This window comes from Mus caroli, chromosome 7 (assembly GCF_900094665.2).
Source record: "Mus caroli chromosome 7, CAROLI_EIJ_v1.1, whole genome shotgun sequence".
NCBI lineage: Eukaryota > Metazoa > Chordata > Mammalia > Rodentia > Muridae > Mus > Mus caroli.
Window position 1 is genome coordinate 48,731,328 of NC_034576.1, and position 23,252 is coordinate 48,754,579.

Here is a 23,252-nt window from a genome sequence, read left to right on the forward strand (position 1 = left end):
GAAATAAAACCAAATATTCTAATAAGAAGATGCACAATATGCAAATGAGTCAAACACTAGATACGAAGCCATAAAAACACTGCAGATGCTTTAGCTCCCATAAACAACATACAGGGCAACCTACCGGGTGGCAAATGCAATCAACAAGGGACTATCAGAAGGAACGGAGCCATCCAGTAACTGTAACCCCGTGGGCAGGTCTCCTTCTTCCAGCTCCGTGTAGGCAGGATTAGAACTTGCCATTTCTGAAAGGTAAAGCATAGCCTTTCCCATCACCTCGCTGCAAATACCCATGGACACATTCTTTCAACAGCCTTTATCACGGCCTGCTATCACCCACCAGTACAAGACCCCAAGACTGGCTAAGCATTGCAGGAAACAAAAATAAAACCTACCAGGATCTAAGCTCAACTTTTAAAGATGATAAGTTAAACTGGGAGATAAAACTCCATGGAATTTTTATTTTTGTGTATGTGTGTACTGGTGTACCCAGAGCCCAGGAGACAGCACGGGATCCCCTGGAGCTGGAGTGGTAGCCATCTGATGTGGGTGCTGTGAGCCAGGCTCAGGTCCTCTGCAAGAGCAGCAAGTGCCAGCTCCTAACCTCTAAGTCTCCTTGTCAGACTCACATATAGCAAACTGTCAGAGGACAAAAGCACAAATAGTGGAAATGGAAGGGACTATTATGCTTTGAAAAAGTAAGTTTATAGGACTCTGTGTGTACTGTGTTTGTATATACCATGTATGTGTGTACTGTGTGTGTATACCATGTATGAATGCACTGTGTGTGTGTGTGTACCATGTATGTGTGCACTGTGTGTGTGTACCATGTATGTGTGCACTGTGTGTGTGTGTACCATGTATGTGTGCACTGTGTGTGTGTGTGTACCATGTATGTGTGCACTGTGTGTGTGTGTACCATGTATGTGTATACTGTGTGTGTGTGTACCATGTATGTGTGCACTGTGTGTGTGTGTGTACCATGTATGAGTGCACTGTGTGTGTGTGTACCATATATGTGTGCACTGTGTGTGTGTGTACCATGTATGTGTATACCGTGTGTGTACCATGTATGTGTGCACTGTGTGTGTGTGTACCATGTATGTGTGTACTGTGTGTGTGTGTACCATGTATGTGTGCTCTGTGTGTGTGTGTACCATGTATGTGTGCACTGTGTGTGTGTGTACCATGTATGTGTCCACTGTGTGTGTGTGTACCATGTATGTGTGCACTGTGTGTGTGTGTACCATGTATGTGTGCACTGTGTGTGTGTGTACCATGTATGTGTGCGTACCATGTATGTGTGCACTGTGTGTGTGTGTACCATGTATGTGTGCACTGTGTGTGTGTGTACCATGCATGTGTGTACTTATGAGTCACATATCTCTATTACTGAAGACAACCTGCTCAGGTTTTACAGAACATGTATCCCCTGTATCCCATATCATCTTTTAGATTTAAATTCAGTAAAATTGATTTAAAAATAGTTGACCTTTAAAACATAAAACCAAAACACACACCAGCAATCGAGCAAATCTTCATCCTAAGAAGGAAGAACTGCCTTTTGGGAGCACTCAGGAATCATTCACAGCCAACCTCAGTGAATGAAGTGAGTGGCAAGCTAGATAGAAAAACAAAAACTCGCCAGGCATGGTGGCACACGCCTTTAATCCCAGTACTCGGGAGGCAGAGGCAGGCGGATCTCTGAGTTAGAGGCCAGAAACTCACTCTGTGTAGACCAGGAACAGAGTGAGTTCCAGGACAGCCAGGGCTACACAGAGAAACCCTATTTTGAAAAATCCAAAAACCAAAACAAACAAACAAACAAACAAACAAAAACTTTTTTGGTTTCAAAAACGGTCAGAAGTGGTGGAGCATGCCTTTAATCCCAGCACTTGGGAGACAGAGGCAGGTGGATCTCATGAATTTGAGGCCAGCATGGTCTACAGAGTAAGTTTCCAGAACAGCTAGGGCTCTGTACAAAGACCCTGTCTCAAAATAAACTAACTAACTAACTAACTAACTAACTAACTAAACAAAGAAAGCAAAAATGGTATGACTCGGGACCTAAGTAAAATGTGGTTGTTGGCTTTTTCTGGTAGTTTTCAATGGTCCTGAAGGCACACACCAAAGAACAGTGTCAGGACAGCTAGCTGCCTCTGATGTGGGAGAGAAGAGCTCCCACTGCTGGCAGGAATGCAAACTGCTACAGTTGCTGTGACACTGGAGTTTAGATCTGCCATGTGAGCCAGGCATCCATGCTAAGAATCGCAAGTCAGCACAGCAAAGGTACCCGCTCAGCCAAGCTAGCTGCGATGTTCACAACAGCTAAGAAACCGAACGTGCCTGTGCATCCATCAAAGGATGAATGGATAAAAACAATGTGCTACATAAAGAATATGGAATGTATGTGGTCATAAAGGAAAATGAAATCATGACTTGTGTGGGAAAATGGATGGAACTGGGAATCATGTTAAGCAAAATAAGTCAGACTCAGAAATGCCGCATGTTTTCTATTGCGCAGCTGTAGAGAAAGTAATAGAACAGAAGAGGAGAACTGGAGGGAAAAAGGCATCCGCTGAAAAGAGGAAAAAGAAGGCCAGGGATGAATGAGGAAAAGTACATACAAAGATGCCATGGTGAAACCCCTTACTTCCTATGTTAACGTGAAAAGTAACTTCACTTATTATTAGTGTGTATTTCCATGTATCAGAGGCATACACACATACATACAAATACATATTTTTTAAAAGAGTGAGTGGAAAACAGAAGGCAGTCTGGCCAGACAGAGAGTTCTATCCAAATCTTTTGTCTAGTGCCCACATTATAAAATACCTCTACATTTGGCAATGCCACCTGATAGTTACCTTTTAGTCCTTCGACAAAAGTGTCCCAAACACAAGGGCTGTCGTAAGTAAGCTTGATACTCTCCTTTGCTCTTTTCAAGTCCAGAAGAAAAAAGTACTTTTTTAGGAAACGACAAGCCAGGATTTCTGGAGAGAGCTGCTGTGAAGCCGGGTCCACATGCCCACCTACGCTTTCCATTGCTGAAGTCAACACATTCAGTTCCAAGCACAACGTTGTCAATTCCGCCAGGTCCTTCTGAAGGCTGTTTGCGATGGCGTATGGAGAACATACTCGAAAACGGTCAGCCGAGGGCTCACTGAGGCTGCTTACAGGGTCACAGGTTATCTGACCTCCAGTTTCTTCAGTGTCTAAAGAGACCCTTCTTTCTTCTCCACTCTCTTCATCTAATACTCTCTTTTCTGTCTCACCGAGGAGGTGTGCACCCAGGTTTGATTTCACGGTTGGACTGCTGGTATTGGAAATGCCAGTGAAGTCTCTCATGGCAAATGTTTTCTCTAACTGTGAAAGCCACTCATGTAAGACCATTCTTAGCACCTTGGGCTCAAACAGAACCAGAGGGTCCAATAACTTGGTCCTATATAAAAGAGATGAATGTAAAGTTGTTTCATTTGTTTTTTTAAAACAATTTAAACAAACTTAACTGATTAAAGCATACTCATATAGAATAAATGTTGCTTTTGAGCATTTTAAATGACAATTATCCCGCAAGCCTACAAGGCAGACAACACTGACTCTGGTGCTTGTTACTAATTTTGGAACAGCCATTGCAAATGAGGCTACCTCTGACCTAGACAGTCAAGACCAGTGCAGATGCAGTGCAAAGGCTACCCCCACGCACTGTAGACCCTCCACACTCACATTAGGACCAGTGCAGATGCAGTGCAAAGGCCACCCCCACGCACTGTAGACCCTCCACACTTACATCAGGACCAGTGCAGATGCAGTGCAAAGGCCACCCCCACGCACTGTAGACCCTCCACACTCACATCAGGACCAGTGCAAATGCAGTGCAAAGGCCACCCCCACGCACTGTAGACCCTCCACACTCACATTGCTTCTGCTGTCGCTGCTGTGAGTTCTTGAAGCCTGTCTTCTTCAGGAGGTTGATGAATTTCTTTCTCCCTAGAAAAGCATGAAAAAGAAAGAATCCTATTCACAGGCAATAGGGGCAACCAAAGCTTTCTTATTTTGTCCTTTTTCTTTTTTCAAAGCTTTCTTAAGACCAAGACTTCTGCTACTTACTCAATGGCAAGTATGTTTCATGTTGCATTGCCTTAAAGAGTCTTCCTGTCACTCCCCACAAACCCCGTATCTTCATTAACTATTCTGTTCTAATTCATCAAGCAATGGCACATCCTAGAGCTGACAGGCCAGACAGCATTAAAGATGTGAAGCTACAAGCTAGTCAGAAGGCTAGAACACAACCTGATCTTAGTCATCTCCTCTTAATCTAGCACTCCTTTGTCATTCCAGAAGTGTGACAAGATGACAGATGAGGCGAAAGGTGAATGAGGTATGAGACTGAAGTTCTGTCTCAACAGTTATTAATTCTTTGTAAACTGTGGAATTTGCAGAATCTGCGCTACGCAACAGTCTTTGATGAGCAGCGTCACACATACAGGGTCTCCCACAGTACCATCTATGGCTTCTGCACACTGCCAGTTGCCCTAGCATTCTAGACACAGACACAGGCTTACTCAGTGTCCTCCTCCAGAGGGCAGGTGACTGCACTCACTTCCTCTTCATGTGCTCGGTCAGCATCCTTGGATTCAAATGGCTCTTTCAGCTCGGGGCTTCCGTGAAGCGTGCCAATCTTCTCAGTAGTTTTACGCACAAAGCTAGAAACACTGGAAGTCAAATACCAAAAATCTAACATGAAATTATATCAACACTGTCAAGAGTTGATATATAACACTAGTTATATATCATGGTTGCTCTAACACTTGTTTCTGATGTTTCTGTTTGCATTAGTACTATTAAGCCAGCTTGAACTTAATAAAAAGACAGACTCTGCCGTAACAATTTCTCTAGTCAACCACATTTCACATGAGTCTCATATAAACTTACGATAAAGTGATTCACTGTGTTTATAGAACTGCCCTGAAGCTGGGTGGTAGCGGCACATGCCTTTAATCCCAGCCTTTAGTCAGGAGACAGAGGGAGGCAGATCTCTGTGAGTTTGGGACCATGCTGACCTTGGTCTACAGAGCAAGGTCCAGGACAGCCAAAGGTACACATAGAAATCCTGTCTCAAAAACAAAAACACAACAATGGCAACAACAACAACAAGCCCCTGTCCTGAGATCAGTGAGTCACTGCTGAGGGGCAGGTCTCTAATCCAGTTGTTCCTGCAATGTCATGCCTCCTTCAACTCAAGCAAGGTAAACATGTGACCATCAGCCACTTTCTAGTCAGAGAAACAAGGATCACCTCCTGGGTCTTAGCTCCCAACTTTTCACAACAGATACAGAAGGACAGACAAGAGGAATGTGTACTCAGCAGGACTCGGGCAAGTAGCCGAGCAGAAGATACGTCTTCTCATTCATTCTCAGGGCCAAGACTGGAAAAACTTTCAAAAATCTCCTTTCTCCCAGATGATGGTATGTACTTTTAACCCCAGCATTCAAGAAGCAGAGGCAGGTGGATCTCTGCTTGAGGCCGGCCCATTCTACATATGGAGCTGCATGTCGGCTAGAGCTATGTAATGAGGATATGCCTCAAGAAGGGAAAAAAAAATCCTCCAATTCTGACCCATTGAGTGAGAAAGGATCAAGGACTTAAAGGGCCAGCAAGACACCTCAGCAAGTAAAGGTACTTACTATTCTTTTAGAGAACCTGGGTTCACTTCTAGCACTCACGTGAAGGCTCACAAGCACCTCTAACTCCAGTTCCAGAGGACCCAGCATGGTCTTGCTCCCACAGGCACCCACATACACATAGTACACATAAAACTCACACACAAATCCTCACATACACAGAAAAAGCAAATGGGCCAGCAAAACGGCTGCAGTGGTAAAGGCACTGGCCGCCCAGCCTGACAAGACGAGTGACATCCCTGGAATCCACACAGCAGAGAACTGATGAGACACGGTGGTCTTCTTCCTCTACGTGGACACACTACAGCATACACCAGAGATGAGACCAAAGTATTTCATCTTTGCTGTGTCTGGGGTGGAAGTGGGGGCTCATCTACAACAACCTAAATACTCAGCTATGCAAATGAAGAGGAACACTCAATTCCCCAAGGTTAAAAGGAGAAATTAGTAGTTTATAGTAACTGCTTACTAGAGAAGTAACTTAAGAGGCCTTCTTTTTAATCATTTAAAATGTCTTCCTTCTCAATACGTCATTTGACAACTAAAGCCAAGTGAGAAATGGGATTAAAGGGCAAGATGGTTCACTTACCTGTCTTTAACAGCCTGAAGAGACACGAGAGGAGATGGAGAACGAAATGGCAGTGCAATGCTGAAGGGCAGAAAAGCTTCACTCTTATCTACCTCAGACATCACTGGACTGTGGGAAGCACTCTCTGGTAAACGGAAGAAGGGAAAAACAAACATCTAATCACATGGAAGACTTCTAAAAAGCTAAACAAATTCAGAAATGAATAAACCAAAGGAAATGAAGGATTCGATACCAAAATCATAACTGACCCAGATACAAATGAGCACAGAACACAGGTTTATGGGATGCATGGATGGTCCACATGAAACACTGAGCCAGGTACCTTCATCCAACTACTAACCCTGAATCCCCATAAGCCACAAAGGTAGTTTAGAGTTTCTACTAATCTCTTCTCAACAGTTCAGTCACAGGAATGCTGGAGCATTGAAAAGGGAAGGCGATGGCTCCCAAACCCGGAGCCATCTTTCATTCCTGGTGGAAAATAATGTGGTTAGTGAGGGTAAAAAGCGACATGATTCTGGCTAATCATCTGTCTTCATCTGTCCAGCATTTTTGATGCATGACCCAAATTAGGCCCTTTACAAATGTTAGTTCAAACAAGAGGTTAAAGACAACCTATGTGCCGGGCGTGGTGGCACTCGCCTTTAATCCCAGCACTCGAGAGGCAGAGGCAGGAGGATTTCTGAGTTTGAGGCCAGCCTGGCCTACAAAGTGAGTTCCAGGACAGCCAGGGCTACACAGAGAAACCCTGTCTCGGAAAACCAAAAAAAAAAAAAAAGACAACCTATGTGTCACCATCTTCTAGTGACCAGCAGGTCTACAGGCAGCTAGTCTCTAACATGGTAAACTTTACTCAGACCTGACAGAAACTCTTTGTATAACATTATCTTGTCAATTCCCAGAGAGCAACTGCTCCTTGTCAGTGACCAACAAGAGACACAGCCATCACCTTCATTCCTATTGACACCACAGCCCTGCTCTGGCTGCTCCTCTTCCTGGTGTGAGGCAAATTCTTTAAGTCTTTCATCTTCTGAGAAGGTCTGGCTGTGAAGGGAACAAGAATCTTCGTCGGACTGACTGCCTCTTCTACTACTGATGACACGATAAATACCAGAGTCCAAGATGCTAAAACTTTCCTAAAAATGAAAAGAATTCCCCTCAAAATCAAAGTTCTCCCAGGTAACACAACACAGCTTTTCTCAAATAACACCAGTGCTAGAGTCTAAGGTCAGCGGCAGCAACAGCTACAGCTCCCCAGCACACACCAGGGGAAGAAGAGCTTGAGCGCTTTGCGTGGGGGTGTCACATAAGCTAATGCCACCATGTCACGCACCACACTGCTCAGCCTGTCCTGTCTTTGGAAAGCAGGCAGGGAGGAAGGCCGTTGGAATGAGATAGTCCAGAGACCTCAGGTGACATAAAACATCTGAAATCACAAACTGAACACAACCTCACCTAGACAGGAAACTATGAAGAACATTTGGGACCGGCAAGCGGTAAACAGTGGTGTGAACAAATGCAGCTTCAAGACACACCTGCTTTTCCTTCACTGTGCATCATGGAAGAAAACTCCCCTGCTACATGCTGGATTCTGAATGTGTTCTATATTGATGCTCAATCTAAGGTGCTACTGGGAGGTGGGAAGCCTTTAAAGTGGAGCTCAGCAGAAAAGTGGACAATACCAACCAAGCATGTATTAAACTTTCTCAAACCACATGCCAAAATAACTCTTCCCTTCTTACAAACTATTTAGCTCCCTGCAGTCGGTCAAAGTAACCAAAAAAGCTGACATCTCCGTGCCACTATCGCCCCAAAAAGTACTACATGGAAAGCAAAAAAGATCCTTGGACTTACATTTCCCTGTAAGATCTCAAACACCTTTAAAAGTTACTAAGCTAGCAAATGACTCAGTGGGTGAAGCACCTGATGCCAAGTAAGATAACCTGAGTTCACCCCTCAGAACCTACACAGAAGGAGGAGAGAACTGACGACTGGAAGCTGTCCCCCATGTCCCTACAACACACACCCACTAAATAATTAAGTGGAAGAGAAACGCACTTACATGCGATGAGATGGAGCTTCTTCTGCTGCTGCACGCGGACTCCAAAGGCTCGAGCCTTAAGATCAACTCATCCAGCTGAGAAATTAGTTCACTGCAGGCGCTAAGGTCCAGCTGAGACTTCAAATGCTCCAACTTATCTGCACTCAATGTTTTTCTTGCCTAATAAAAGGATAAGAAAACCCCAACAAAACAGCTTACTGTTTTACTGCATCTATAGCCAAAGAGCCAAAGGGCTAAAAGCACACCCACAAGAAGCCTTCCCAGGTGTTTTGAGAAGGCTGAGTAAGCTAGCAAGACTTAGAATATATTCTATATTAAGAGTTAATATATGTGCAATCAGCCCTCTTAAAACAAGCTCTACAGTTTAACTATATTTATAAGTTAATCTGATTTTTGTTTTGTTTTGTTTGTTAAGACCAAATTTCTCTGTGTAGCTCTGGATGTCTTGGAGCTCACGCTGTTGACCAGGTTAGCCTCAAACTCATGTAGATCCACCTACCTTTGCCTCTCAAGTGCTAGGTCTAAAGGAGTGTCTTACCATGCCCTGCTCTGATACTTTCTTTTGTTTTGTTTTGTTTTTTGTTTTTTACAAGACAGGGTTTCTCTGGATAGCCCTGGCTGTCCTGGAACTCACTCTGTAGACCAGGCTAGAATCAAACTCAGAAATCCACCTGCCTCTGCCTCCCAAGTGCTGGAATTAAAGGCATATGGCACCACAGCTCAGCTGATACTTTCTTAAAATCAAAACCACACCATCTTTATTACCCTTCACCGACCCTAGATATATCTGCCATGCTTTTTTGGAGACTTTATCTCTACATGTGTAAGACATATAGAAAGGTTAATAATGACAAGCAATTTTAAAACAACCCTGAAAGCCTGGATGGTGTGACCAACCCATAATTAACATTCACAAGTAAACTCTAACTCACTCTGCTGGTGATAATAGAATTTTGGAAGAGACAGCATGTGCGAGCAGCCAGGTCCCACAGGCCTCTCCTTAACAGGCGTTCTACACAGCGCTCCACAGACAACAAGGAAAGATGTGAGATTTTCCCATTAAAGTGTAAACAGAACAATTCATTCTTGTAGACAGCTACATCCTGAATATCTAAAAACAACAAAGGTAAAAAAAAAAAAAAAAAAAGCCCACAAGGGTTAACAGATAGGATATTAATCAAACACCATTTACTGCTTTTGTAAGGCCCCTGCTAGGGATGCAGCTTGTGAAAGGGCACTTACACAATGTACCAAGCCCCACATTAGATTCCCAGCAGAGAACTGGGAAATGCTACCATTTTGACATGGACTGTAATCATACTTATAAAGTGAATAAGATTTGGCTCACTGAAATTTCACCTTTTTATACTTGTACTTCAATAAAGAAATCATATTTAGATACTTTTCTAAAATTACAAAACAAAAGCCCACAGCTCTCTGATCTAAAAGTCTTATGTATAATACACTATTTCCCATGAAAAGGAATTGGGAGTGAAAACGTAGGAACTATGCTTTGAGCTAAAGAACATTCCAGAGAGTTACAGCCTGGTGTTCACATGAACAGATTTTATGTCTTTTTTTTTTTTTTTTTTTTTTTTTTTTTTTTTTTTTTTGGTTTTTATGAGACAGGGTTTCTCTGTATAGCCCTGGCTGTCCTGGAGCTCACTTTGTAGACCAGGCAGGCCTCGAACTCAGAAATCCGCCTGCCTCTGCCTCCCGAGTGCTGGGATTAAAGGCATGTGCCACCACGCCCGGCTATATGAACAGATTTTAACAAGTATTTAAAAGAGTGAAGTTACATATCTTTTAAAATATAGTGAGTAAAATTAATCATACATGAAGAGGTATCTGTCTTGACTAAACACCTTGAAAGAATTTAACAAACTAGTTTGCAAGGGGCATCCTCAATTGGGGAAAAAAAAACTACAAGAAAACACTGTGGATCAATGATGACCCTCTCCTTTCTCAGAAGACCCCAAAAGCCAAGATCAAGGAACTATCTTAGCAGCAGTGGCAAACTTTCCCATGCGTCTGGTTTTAACCAAGAGTACAGGGACGGATTTTCTCTGTGTTAGTCACACACAATTATTCCCTGCATTTTCAACTTCTCTCATTATAAAAGAATCATCATACAATTAATTTTCACACATAATTATGAGACTAAGTTACCTTAGAAAGAAAAATATAATTACCCTTGACTTCACTCCAAAGAAGAACTTGAACACTCTGAGGAATGAAAACATAAATTCCCTTTTCTGTCCAAGCCAGCACGCAGTGTTCACTGGAAAAGAAAGTAAAAGAAGTCAAATAACCAAAGCAAACCAAGCCCTCAGGTTTCCTAGCGCATAGTACTTTATGTACAGCAATGACCCAGCTGAACAAACCTTACCATCTCCTTTCTAAGCTCAATAAAAACACAGCATCAAATGGTGCTAAATGGGAAGATTTAGACACACACACACACACATAGTTTCTAGAGGAAGAAAAGGCTGGTATCTGGAAAAAGAAATACCCATAAGAGGGACTTACATGACACTTACTCAGCCTTTCAGATATAACACACAGACACTCATTTAAACAGAGCAGCAGGAGTCCCCATCAGGAAAGGCAGTATTCTCAGTGTGTGTAGATGACAAAGGCTGAGAACAACTAGCCAACCATGCCAGGAGGACTGTGAAGGCTCAGCCCTATTACCTAAGAGCCCATCAAGGTACAGGTATGCTTTGTCAGGGAACTTAAATAACAAGCCAGGGCCCTTCAGCATAAGGGCAGAGGCCTCACACTAGACTGCAGAGTTCAGCTCCACTGCTGGAGCTTCCCTCCAACCTCACAGAGCCTTCTCCCTCCTTTATCCCCAGAAACTCCCTCCCTGTTTCCTGGAATCCTCATCACTCCGCTTTACTGAATTCTCAAAAAGCAATGGACTCCCTAACTACACAACCCACAGTCCTTGACCATTCCCCATTTCCTTGGCCCCAGGCAAAAACTGATCCTTGCTCCTGGTCCTTTCTTCCCTACACAGCCCCAGTCCTCCACTGGCCTCTCTGTTCCTCTCATCTTTCTCTTCTAAGTATGAATGTATCTCATGTCTGTCACTCACTGTGTCACAGCTGCAGGCTTTACAGTGCACACACATCTTCCTTTCTCCTGGTCAGAGCAGGAAATCTCCTACTCTAGGCACTCACAAAGAATCCGCAGTTCCACTTCCCTCTAAAGCCCAGACAGCCTAGCAGCTTGCCCTGCACATGGCTATTTCTTACCCGCCCTACTCACGGCTTTACCATGCACCTCACTGGGGTTTTGTTTTATTTTTTTCCAGAAACAAACACACTCAGAGCTTCCTTTATGTATACCTAACAGTATTAAAGCTGGAAAGTGGCTAGGAAAGCAACAGTGATAGCCACAGTGTTTGAGTGCATGTATAAATACTAAACATCCTGTCAGTGCGAAAGTCAAGAGTTCTCTCTATCCCTAATGGAAAGCAGCCAACGTGACAAAGATGAAGGCACTGTTAAAAGTCCTAATTCAGAATCACTAAAATTAGAAAGATACCTTTAAGATACAGACAACCACGGGGTAAAGATAAATATGATCATAAGTTTGGTATTCAACTTTCAAAATTTATTATTTTAATTACATTTTGTTTTTGCTTTTGTTTTTTGGGACAAAGTTTCTCTGTGTAGCTCTAGCTGTCTTGGAACTGAGAGATCTGCTAGCCTCTGTTTCCTGAATGCTGGAATTAAAGGCATGTGACACTACCCCAGGCTAAAAATTCTATTTTTCTTTCTTTTGTATCCACGTATACAGGAATGCATGCGCCATGAACATTTGTGGAAGTCAGAAGACAGCGTGCAAGAATCTGTTCTCTCCTTTGACCATGTGGATCCTAAGGACCAAACTCAGGTATTCAGGCTTGGCAGCAGGTACCTTTACGCACTGAGCCATTTCAGACTCCCAATTTATAAAATGCCTTAGAAATAATGACCCATGGACTAAGAGATGACTCAGCAGTTAAGAATACTGGCTGCTCTTCCAGAAGACCCAGGTTTAATTCCCAGTTCATGGAAGTTTACGGCTGTCTGTAACTCCAGTTCCAGGGCATCTGACACCCTCAACATAGACATGCATGCAGACAAAACACCAATGTACATAACATAAAAATAAATTTTAAAAATAGTAAAAGAAAAATTAAAGAAAGGATGGAAGGAAGGAAGAGATAACCCAGAGGCTGGAAAGATGGCTCAGTGGATATGAGTGTTCTGTTCTTCCCAGGAGCCATGCCTGGCAGCTGAGCACTGCTGCCACCACTAGCAATGGGAGGTCCAACACATTATCTTCTGACCTCACCAGGACCTACTACATACAGGGTGTGTGTGTGTGTGTGTGTGTGTGTGCACACCTAAATAAAATTAATATTAAAGACATAGCAGCCGGGCGTGGTGGCGCACGCCTTTAATCCCAGCGCTCGGGAGGCAGAGGCAGGCGGATTTCTGAGTTCGAGGCCAGCCTGGTCTACAGAGTGAGTTCCAGGACAGCCAGGGCTACACAGAGAAACCCTGTCTCCAAAACAAAACAAAACAAAAGACATAGTAGCCTGGATTCAGTGAAGGAGACAAGGAGACTTAAGAGCCCATGCTTATACTTCATACATTCTTCATGGTGTCATTCCTTCACTGATAATAAACTGGGACACCAAAGCTGAAAGAATCAGTTAAGAAGTCAAAGAAAAAAAATATAAATTAAAAAAAAAATCAAATAAGCTGGGCCTGACAGCACCTGCCTCTGACCACAGCACCTAAGAGAGGAGGGCAATCTTCGACAGTAACATGCATAGAGTCTGAGAAACTAAAGGAACACCATATATATATATATATATATATATATATATATATATATATATATACACATCGTGACGTGAGTATGTTTTAACCTGTGGGGAAATTAAGTTGACATCTTTACTATATTTAGAAGGTCGGTACCCCTTGAAAAAGCCCAGTCGGTGTCCACACTGCAGCATACCTATAAAAACCACTGTCACTCTCTGAGTTTTCAGTCAGCTATATTAAGTAGCAGAAGAGATACTAATAAATAATTTCTCACTATAAAGTGGAGCTCAAGCTCATATCCATCTGCCTATGCAGGACACGCAGCTGACACCAGGAGTGGCACTCTGTGCTGCTCAGTACTTGACTCTGCACTAGTGCCATGAGGTGAGCTAAACCCAAAGTGAGAATGAGCTGAGCCAGCCTGGAGCAGAGCTTTCATGCAAGTTACCTGTTGGAGGACCTAAAAGGCAGAGAGCTGAAGTTCCAGTGAGCCTACAAGAACAGGCTCCACAACTGCTTATGTCCTGCAGGCCAACACTGGCATACTAGATCACTACAGCACCCCACCACGTAGGAGTGTGTAAGAATGAGGTCCTTTACCAGTGAGCATTGATAGCCAGAAAGCTCTCTATTACAAACTCTCCTACTGGTTTGGAAAGAGATCTCTTCATTTCTCTTATGCACCGAATACTGTATTAACACAGTCACCTCCAAACATCCCAAAGATAACTTAACATAAAATCAACCTTCAAATCTGGTAATGAGGCCAGAGGTACAGCTCAGTGGTAAAAGGCACCACCAGCTCTTCCAGAGGACCTCGGTTCAATTCCCAGTGCCTACACACTGGCTCACAAATGTCTGTAGCTCCAGCTCCAGGAGATCTCATGCCCTCTGGCACCAGACATGCAGATGGTGTACAGTTAGCCTGAGCAACATAGCAAGAGTCTGTCTTGGGGTTCAGCTCAGTGGTAGGCTGCTTACCTAGCATACAACAACAACAAATTTTAACCTGACCCCTGGAGTTTAGCTTAGGGGTTGAGAAATAACTTAGCTACACACAGCCCTGTATTCAAACTCTAGTATCATTTTTTAAAATTGTAAAATAAGCCAGGTGGTGGTAGTGCACGCCATTAATCCTAGTACTCGGGGGGGTGGGGGGGGTAAAGGCAGGTGGATCTCTGAGTTTGAGTCCAGTTTGGTCTACAAAGTGAGTTCCAGGACAGTCAGGGCTACACAGAAGAGATCCTGTCTTGAAAAACAAACAAACAAACAAACAACAAAAATTGAAAACTAAATATAAATGCAAATGGCTTCCGAATAAAGAGAAAGGGGCAAAGGAGAAACTTACCTGAGATGCAAGAGTTTGGGGAATGCCAAAGACTGGGAGGATCCAACAGTGTGATCATACTGAGGCTCTGATCTAGAAGGTAAACACACCAGCTAACGAGGGAATCACAACTTAAAAGCATTCTTTTTGCAATATAAAGAAGGGCCAACTTGCCAAATTTACACATCTAAATCACATCTCCCCTTCTCAAGTCACTCTAATCACAAGGAAGACAGTTGTTTAAGGACTCTTCTGGTTTCTCTGAATCTTTTAATAAAGATTCTATCTCACTCTTAGAAGGTAGAATCAAATCTTGACCAGCCCACAATACCACCAATTTTAACGCAGTGTCTCCAGGAAGTCCCATGTAGCGGCTACCTTGCAGTGATCACAGGGAGGGGCGGCATTGACAGGAGCTTCTTGAACTGGTGCGTACTGAGCACTTCCCCGTCAAAGTTCACTTCCCACATCCGGGAGCCTGGGCGGGCGCAGTAGATCACAGGCTGCTGGCCCCCAGCACACCGCCCGGGGAAGAAACAAGCCCCATATTCTCCATCTCTTTCCTTATTTCCGATTTTCCAAAACTTTTCCCTAATTTCCAGAAACAAAGACAAAGGTGGTTTACCTACAAAAAATAGAAATGTCAAAGCACTCACATTCAACATGGACATATAACCCTACCCACAATGCCCTTTTCCTCTTTCTGCTCTGTCAGTACTACACTAGAAAACAATGGCACGGATGGGTCCAAACCGGGCTGGTTACCCTGTAACCACTCTGAAACAGGAAGCCAAGCTCTTCACATCATTACTGTTTACTATCCACACAACGAGGAAGGCCTGTTTCAGATCCGAAAGGCATTACTGCTAACACCACTCTGTTCACATAGGAACCCTACTGACTGCTTTCCAAGACACGGTAAAACACAATTCTTTAAACACTCCATGCAGGCAGTTACTTTCCAACTGTGTCCAGGGCCCCGCCCCACTTCAAACATCCAGTGAACTCCTCCTTTTCTTAAAATCCAGGTTCTTTTGAAATTCTGTGTCTTGGGACATTCTGTTCCCTTAGCAGGACAGATGTGAGAGCTGAGCTCATGGGACACAGAGGGGATAATAGCCAGCTGCGCCTTCCTAAAAATTCCTCTTACTGTTTCCATTACCTGTCTGTTTGAATTTTGGTTTTGTGTGCTTGAAACAGGGTCTCCCTCTGCAGCCCTAGCCAACATAGAACTCATTATGTAGCCAGGCTGGACATGAACTCTCAGCAGTGCTCATGCCTCAGCCTCCCATATGCTCAGATTACTTCCTTTTTACAATTGTTCTTAGTTGGCAAACAAAATAGTGGGTTTTGCTCTGGCATTTGATACATGAATGTCAGGGACTTTACTGGCAATTCCCCCATCAGCCCTTTACTGCCAACATCACCCTTTCGCCTCCCCAATCTTCTTCTCTCCTCTCCTACCAGAGCCCTTCCCCGTCTCTTGGACATCACCCTCTGATCAGGTCAACTGGTACACATACAGTTAAACAAATGCACACAAGTGCTTGTTATACACACATCTCTCTATAATTCCAGAATCTCCATGACAGACAACATACAATGTTTGTTCCTTCCCTCCCCTCGAACATTCCCCTTGTTTCAGGTCGTTTGTGTATACAGGCATGTTTGTATATGTATTTTTATTCACATGTAGATTCTACATATGGAAGAAAATGTGTCTCCAGATAAATCCTTCATGACGTGGCTGCATCATTCTTCCTTTGAGAAATGCTCAACTATCCATGTCTTAGACTGTTTTCACAGAAAGTACCACATTACACATGGCAACTGTGTCTGCGTCAATGGTAGATTGTGGGTTTTCAGGACACAGGGGTCTTTTCCCTCCTTAGTTATTGTATTTGCACTCAGTTTAGTTTTGTTTCAGACAGGGTCTCACTAAGCAGTCCAGGCCAGCTTCAAACTCTGCCCACTAGTCCACACCTCTGTCCTCAAGAGCTGGGATTATAGGCAAGCTCCCACTCACTCAGTTCATGAATTCAGTCTCTTCTTCTTGGAGAACGACCTAATATGCTCTCTTACAGGAGTCTGCTAAGACCCTCGGTGAGTCAATAAATATTCTTCCACTTATTTCCTTTGTAAAAAAACTGTTTTACTGTAAGAATATGATGTAAGAATGCTCTGAAATAGCTGGGCATGGAGACAGACACCTTTGCTCCCAGCACTTGGGAGGTAGAGGCAGGCAGATCTCTGTGAGTTCAAATCCAGCCTGGTCCACAAAGCCAGTCCAGGACAGCCAGAGCTGGTTACACTGAAAAAAAAAAAAAAAACCTGTTGGGGGCTGGGGGTGGGAAGAAGGAGCTTTGAAATATACAAAGCACTATAAGAAGTTCTAAGTTTAATTATTAGGCTGCTTACTAGATTGTCAATGAGAAGTTTGACTCCTGATCCCCCTACCTCCATTATTTCCAGTGCTCGAGTTACAGTATGTGCCAACAAGCCCAGCTCAGGAGTCCCAGTTTTTAGAGAACGCTATTTATTGGGTAGAATGTAGGTTAAAACTAAACAAAAAAATTGTGTGAACTTTTTAAGTTATTATGCTATCCACGATCCCCCAAACTGAACTGCAGCTAATGGAAGGGAGCAATCTTACATGCTATTTCCATAGCAGGTTCTACATTACTGCAATTCAACTCTAGCTGTACCCCATGAAATGCACACTTATGGCCTCGTTTATTGTAGAATTCTCACTTTTTTTTTGAGCAAGCTTGAGGTTTTGCATAACAATTTTTTAAAGAAGGGATAATCTAAGAAATAGGGTGACTAGCAAACCAATCAGAGCCAGCATGAAAACAACGGCCACTGAACACTGCCGAGTACGGAGAGTGACTGAAGAACTTTGTCAGAGACGGATACTACTCATTTAAGCCGTGTCCTGATCTGCTCTGGTATTGCACAGCGCCTCTGGCACATTCCTTTGCCATTCACTGTACCTGCGCCCCCACCCTTCAGACTTTAGTGAGATTTTGTCAGCTTCGCAAAGCCTACAGTGATTCCTTACCCAATTTTTTCCATTAGTAAAATGCCATTAAGTAGACAAGAAATTTTAAAAAGAGCAACAGCCGAAATCAAGGCAGCCTTTCTGCCCGCACACATGGAAGCAGGCGCCCGGCACTCTCCTGGCTCTTAGGTGATGCTGCTGGGTAGGGTTCACTGATTGCCTGTGTTAGTCACCCACCAGACTACCTCTGTCTCCTCTTCTCTGACATCATCTTGCATGTAAACGGCGCCTTATTTACATCTACAAAATTATTCAAAGGGTTTTGGCTCAGTGACAAGCAGAACGTAGACCCAAAAAGCCTGGAATTCTACACAGCTAATGTCGTGGTCAGCTAATGAGTACCTCTCGGTGTCACACAAGAAGGATCGAGTCAGTGAAGACACAAGTAATCTTCCATCCAAATAATCCAACTGGACGACACAGGAGTCCACTGTTATTATTGTCTGAACAGGAAACATCACAAAGGCAGCAGCTGCCTAAAAGGGATGTGAGAAGGAAATATATTTACAACACACACCATCTCGTCTGCTTGACCTGTTGAAATAAGCCAAAATACACCAGGAGTGGAAGCACACACGTGTACTCTCAGTACTCGGGAAACTGAGCCAGAGGACTCCTATGAAAGCAAGGTCTGCTGTGATAAATCAAGAAAAAATTTAAAAGTTCAAAAAACTTAAAAAAAAAAAAAAAAGTCAGGCATGGTGGTGCACACCTTTAATACCAGCACTTGGGTCGCAGAGGCAGGCTGATCCTCTCTTTGAAGCCAGCCAGGTTTACACAGAAAGTTCCAGGAAAGTCAGGGTTATGTAAAAAGATCCTGTCAATAAAGAAACAAAAAACTGGAGAGATGGCTCAGTAGTTAGAGCATTTGTTGTTCTTGTTCCAAGAACCCACCTGGTACTTCACAATTGTCCATAACTCCAATTTCAAAATGTGTAAAACAAAGAAATACATTTAATAAAATACTCATACATGTACAATTAAATAAATAAATGTAAAAACGTGAAATAAAATAAGCCAGAACTTAATTTGCATACAAGGATATAAAAGTTTCCATCACTTAACATTTGTGAGACTGGATATGGCGGCACACACCTTTAATTCCAGTACTCAGAAGACAGAGGCAGGAGGATCTCTATGAGCTCAAGGCCAGCCTGGTCTATGCAGCAAATTCCAGGATAGCCAGGACTGATAGAGAGAACCTGTCTCAAAAAAACAAAATAAGTAAATAAAAATCTGTGAAATAATTTGATACTTAACTACAAAAATTTCTCAAAGTTCTGTTTGTAATTATCTGTGAACTTAGAATGAAAAATATATATATATTAGCATATAATGTATTCAGGAGAATTTTTCACCTACTGACAATATTTCTCCTTTTGAGTAGTATCAGTTCTACTTTTCTTTTTGGTTTTTCAAGACAGGGTTTCTCTGTGTAGCCCTGGCTGTCCTAGAAGTCACTGTGTAGACCAGGCTGGCCTCCATCTCAGATATTAGCCTGCCTCTGCCTCCCCTGTGCTGGGATTAAAAGCATGCACCACCATGTCCAGCTTACTTGTACTTCGAATCAAACTTGTATCAGAAATCAAATAACTTTGGTCAGTCATTATGAATGAACCAGAATATTCTGGTATGTCCATTCGAGTAACTTGGACAACACAAGTTATGTTTCTTCTCCCAGGACTCTACACTGAAGCAGGCCAATAACAGATAAATTCTCCAAGGCTTCTAGAAAATACAGCAAATCAAAGTGTATCCTTCATTCAAAGCTCCACAAGTTAACACCTCACCTCACAAGCCACACAAGGAGCTGGAGTGTTTCCTCACCTTTGCTTGTTTCAAAGTGTTGAGTTTGATGGCAGACACTTTGCCCACATGGTCACCTACAAAGACTCTCAGAACAGCCGTGTCCCAACAGAGGGCAGTAACTTTTCGGCCTTTGTGTTCTGAGGACACGTGAATTCGCTCTGGCTTCCCACGACGCTCTTGATTTAATTCCCAAACAACTACAAGACCTTGACTGTAGACAAGTTACAAGCAACAAAAAGTTACCACAAAAAAAAAAAAAAAAAACCCACCAAAAACCAAAAAACAAAACTCAACTGCAAAATATTAGCCATATTAAATACAATATAAACTTCTGTTCTTAGGGGAAGGAGTTATAAATCAAAGTATTCACTTCCTTGTTTTGGCCATCAAACCAATAAATTAGGAGAACTTAAGTGTTGAAATGTTTTGCACATCCTCTGCTCCCATTCTCTCTCAGCAAGATTAGAGATAGTACAGGCTTACGCATGAAGATTGAGAAAAGAAGCAGGTCCTGAGAGGACCGTAAGACACATCCAGATATGTACTAGCTCTTCAGGGAGAGGTGACGACCCTTCCCTTTCTCTTTTAAGACCTTTTAGATGTTGTTGCCTCAAATCAGCATTTTCCACAAACACCAGGGTGACCAACGACCCCTCCCAGATGACTTGGGCACTGAGCAGACTTGGATCCCCAGGATGTGACTTTCAGAACTGACACCAGGCCAGTGCTGGGTGAGATGAGATGGTTGGTCATCCTGACAAGCACACATATCAGCTTTAAGGGTTTCTTACCTGGTAGCCACAGCAACATAATCATCATCATGAGAGCAGCAGGCAATCTGAGAGATTGCCCCTTCCTAGAACATCAGACAAGAATAGTTCGTTTTCATCCTCCTTTTACTCTAAATAATTGATTACATTGTGGGGAAAGTGGGTGAATGTCCTTGGTCTTACCCGGTGAGAGAGAAACAGCCTTTGCTTCCAGCCATCTTTCTGAATGAGATTGAGTCCTCCTCCTGTGCTGCCTAACGCCAACCATTTCCGAGACACAGCTATGCTGGTACACTAAGAGCATGAGGAGACAATCGTGAGATCTGCTATGCACTGGGGATGCCCCTCGGTTACAGGACACCTGGCATGCACGAGAACCTAGGCTGCATTCCCAACACTTAAAAATAACCGAGCCACTTGGAATAAGTACTGCAGGTCTGTGCTCACTTGCTTCCTTCTCTCCCCTGCCCGGGACACAATGTAACAGCACTCCTTTATAGTCCTAGAATACTGAAATATGCCAGACAAAGAACATTGCCCTTTTTTTAGCTGAACCTCCAAAACCTGAATAGGCTCAATTGTATAAATGTGTAATTTTTCTTTGTTAAAACCAGTTATTAAACAGTTCATATTTTCATAACTTGACCTGGTTATTCCAGTGCTAGTTACAGTGGAGGAAACAGAATAATTACCAGGGACAAAACAGCTACTTCAATCATTTGCTCACTTACAAGTGTTTACTAAGGGCATGAGTGTATTCCAGCCAGAGGTATTAAATTGTGTGCCAAGGGCTGAGTCACGTCCTAACAAGAAACAGGTTCAATATCCTGTAACACCTATCTACTATACCTGGGATGAGCATGAAACGCATTCCAAGAATGATTCTGTATTTTGAGGACACTGAGGTCTTGTTTCTTGGTTTTCTCACAAGCATTCAAAATTCTCACACAACTCTACTACTGATGTAGTGATTGTTGTATCTGACAGTAAGCTGTGCTGTGTCTTGCAGCTGAAAACACTTCTGATATTGACCTTCACCACTGTTGACTGCACTAGCCTAGCTAGTATTTCCCTTTTCTCAGAGGACAGAAATCTGCATTGAGACATCAGGCTTACGCCTGCAATCCCAGCACTGAGGAGGGTGAGGCAGGCATGCCACCGAGAGAATCGGGACAGCCTAGGCTGCACAGTTTCCAACAAGTCTGGGCTATAGGGTGAGACAAAGGAAAGAAGGAAGGAAGGAAGAAAGGAAGGAAGGAAGGAAGGAAGGAAGGAAGGAAGGAAGGAAGGAAGGAAGTGGGAGGGAGGGAGGGAAGGAAGTAGAAGAAGACAAAAGGAGAGAAGGAAGGAGAGGAAAAGAATGAAAAAGATAAAAAAAGAAAAGAGAGAAGGTTGGGTGATTTGAAGCAGCAGCAAAGGTTTAAAAATGAAATAAGGCTGAGTGGTGGTAGTGCACACTTTTAACCCCAGCACTTGGGAGGCACTGGCAAGTGGATCTCTCGAGGCCGAGGCCAGCCTGGTCTACAGAGCAGGTTCCAGTACAGTCAAGACTAACAGAAAAACCCTGTCTCCAAAAAACAAAGATAAATAAATAAATAAACCAAATCACTTGTGACTGAGATTGATTAAGACTTTATTCTTCACTGTGACATCCCTGTGTGTAGTCGAGAATCTGAGGTTTTGCCTTATTCCCTATACTGAGATGTATCAAAATCCTCCGCTTGAAGTAACTGCAGTAGTTCACGTTGCTCCAAAACATAATGTGGTCTGCTCACGTATACTATCAATGCCAATACAGTATGTTCCTTTCTGAGAGGAGACAGCAAGCTCACCAAGGAGGGGGAAATAAGTCATAAGTAAACAGTATCATATTCTAGAATTGACAAAGAATTCAGATGATAGCTCAAAAAATAAAGAATGAGCTATTTAAGGCACAACAGGCAGGAGCCCCAAGAGCCCACAAAACAAGGAACTAATGCAGGGGCAAGAATGGCAGAGCACATGAAACAGGGATATGAAAACAAAAGTAACGGCTACACGAGACTGTTTCAAAATGGAAGCTCACCCTCAGACGACTGGAGTCCAGCCTCAGGGCTGTGAGTAACGGATCCAAGGACTCAAACTCTGCAAGAACATGGCTGTAGGCTTCTGGTATCACTGGCACAAAAGTCATTTAGCCAGAAAGATGAAGGTTGTTCTGTAAGAGACACAGAATTTCTCTCTGAAAAACAAAAAACTACAAAAATACAATTTTAAAATTGTAACATATATTAATATTACAATTAGTTATATTAATTATGCAGCATATATTAACATTCAACAGAAAAAGAGGCAACCACCTCTGGAAGTTGGGAGTGGGAGGCAAACCTAGGTACCAACTATATGCAAAGGTTCATTCACACCAAGCCATTCACTGACTCTCAGAGTCCCTCCATAGTCCTAGCCCACTGTGCTATAGAACAATATAAGTAAGAAAAATGGACAGAGAGTAGGACTTACAAGGGAAACTGGCCAAGCTCCTCAGAGGTAAAGTAGTAATCGCACTGTGTTTCTTTGTATCATAAACCATCTGTCTATAGCTTTAAGTAAGAGGCAACCTCTGTAAAGACCTCAAATGGCCAGGCGGGCGGTAGTGGCACACTCCTTTAATCCCAGCCCTTGGGAGGCAGAGGCAGGCAGATTTCTGAGTTCAAGGCCAGCCTGGTCTACAAAGTGAGTTCCAGGAAAACCAGGGCTACACAGAGAAACCCTGTCTCAAAAAAAACAAAAAACAAAACTAAAAGACCTCAAATGATAGAGCCCCTCATCACACCCTAGTTGTCTGCCAACAGTTGTACAATGCTCAGCAGGCATAAGCCTCTGGATCCTTCTCTCTAGTCTAGCTGGAGCATATGATGCCGGAAGAGCAAATGCACCTACTGAGACGTGAGCACAGAGAGCTGGACCTCAAAGATAAGGGCTTTGGGGCTGGCCAGAAGGCCCAGACTTGCTTATTGTCAAGTCTGAGATGACCTAAATTTAATCCCTAGATCACACCTGGTGGGAGAATTAACTCACAGAAGTTCTCTGAATTACTTACACTTACACACACACACACACACACACACACACACACACACACACC

At 43.2% G+C, this 23,252-nt stretch overlaps 1 protein-coding gene across 2 annotated transcripts in view; it reads right to left on the reverse strand.

The window, feature by feature from the left end:
- Window positions 1-23,252, reverse strand: part of Hps5 (HPS5 biogenesis of lysosomal organelles complex 2 subunit 2) — a 36,043-nt gene that overhangs the window by 8,595 nt on the left and 4,196 nt on the right. For both annotated transcript variants that reach the window (XM_021166117.2, XM_021166115.2), the window contains exons 2-17: window positions 22,194-22,325; window positions 20,312-20,422; window positions 20,150-20,214; window positions 19,377-19,569; window positions 17,892-18,025; window positions 14,867-15,079; window positions 14,510-14,581; window positions 10,528-10,616; window positions 9,268-9,446; window positions 8,336-8,494; window positions 7,223-7,409; window positions 6,274-6,397; window positions 4,566-4,715; window positions 3,919-3,990; window positions 2,868-3,442; window positions 125-245 (exon numbers count right to left, since the gene is read on the reverse strand). In XM_021166117.2, the coding sequence (XP_021021776.1) occupies window positions 125-245; window positions 2,868-3,442; window positions 3,919-3,990; window positions 4,566-4,715; window positions 6,274-6,397; window positions 7,223-7,409; window positions 8,336-8,494; window positions 9,268-9,446; window positions 10,528-10,616; window positions 14,510-14,581; window positions 14,867-15,079; window positions 17,892-18,025; window positions 19,377-19,569; window positions 20,150-20,214; window positions 20,312-20,422; window positions 22,194-22,301 (2,552 nt within the window). In that variant the 5' untranslated portion in view covers window positions 22,302-22,325. The remainder of the gene's footprint in view (window positions 1-124; window positions 246-2,867; window positions 3,443-3,918; window positions 3,991-4,565; window positions 4,716-6,273; window positions 6,398-7,222; window positions 7,410-8,335; window positions 8,495-9,267; window positions 9,447-10,527; window positions 10,617-14,509; window positions 14,582-14,866; window positions 15,080-17,891; window positions 18,026-19,376; window positions 19,570-20,149; window positions 20,215-20,311; window positions 20,423-22,193; window positions 22,326-23,252) is intronic.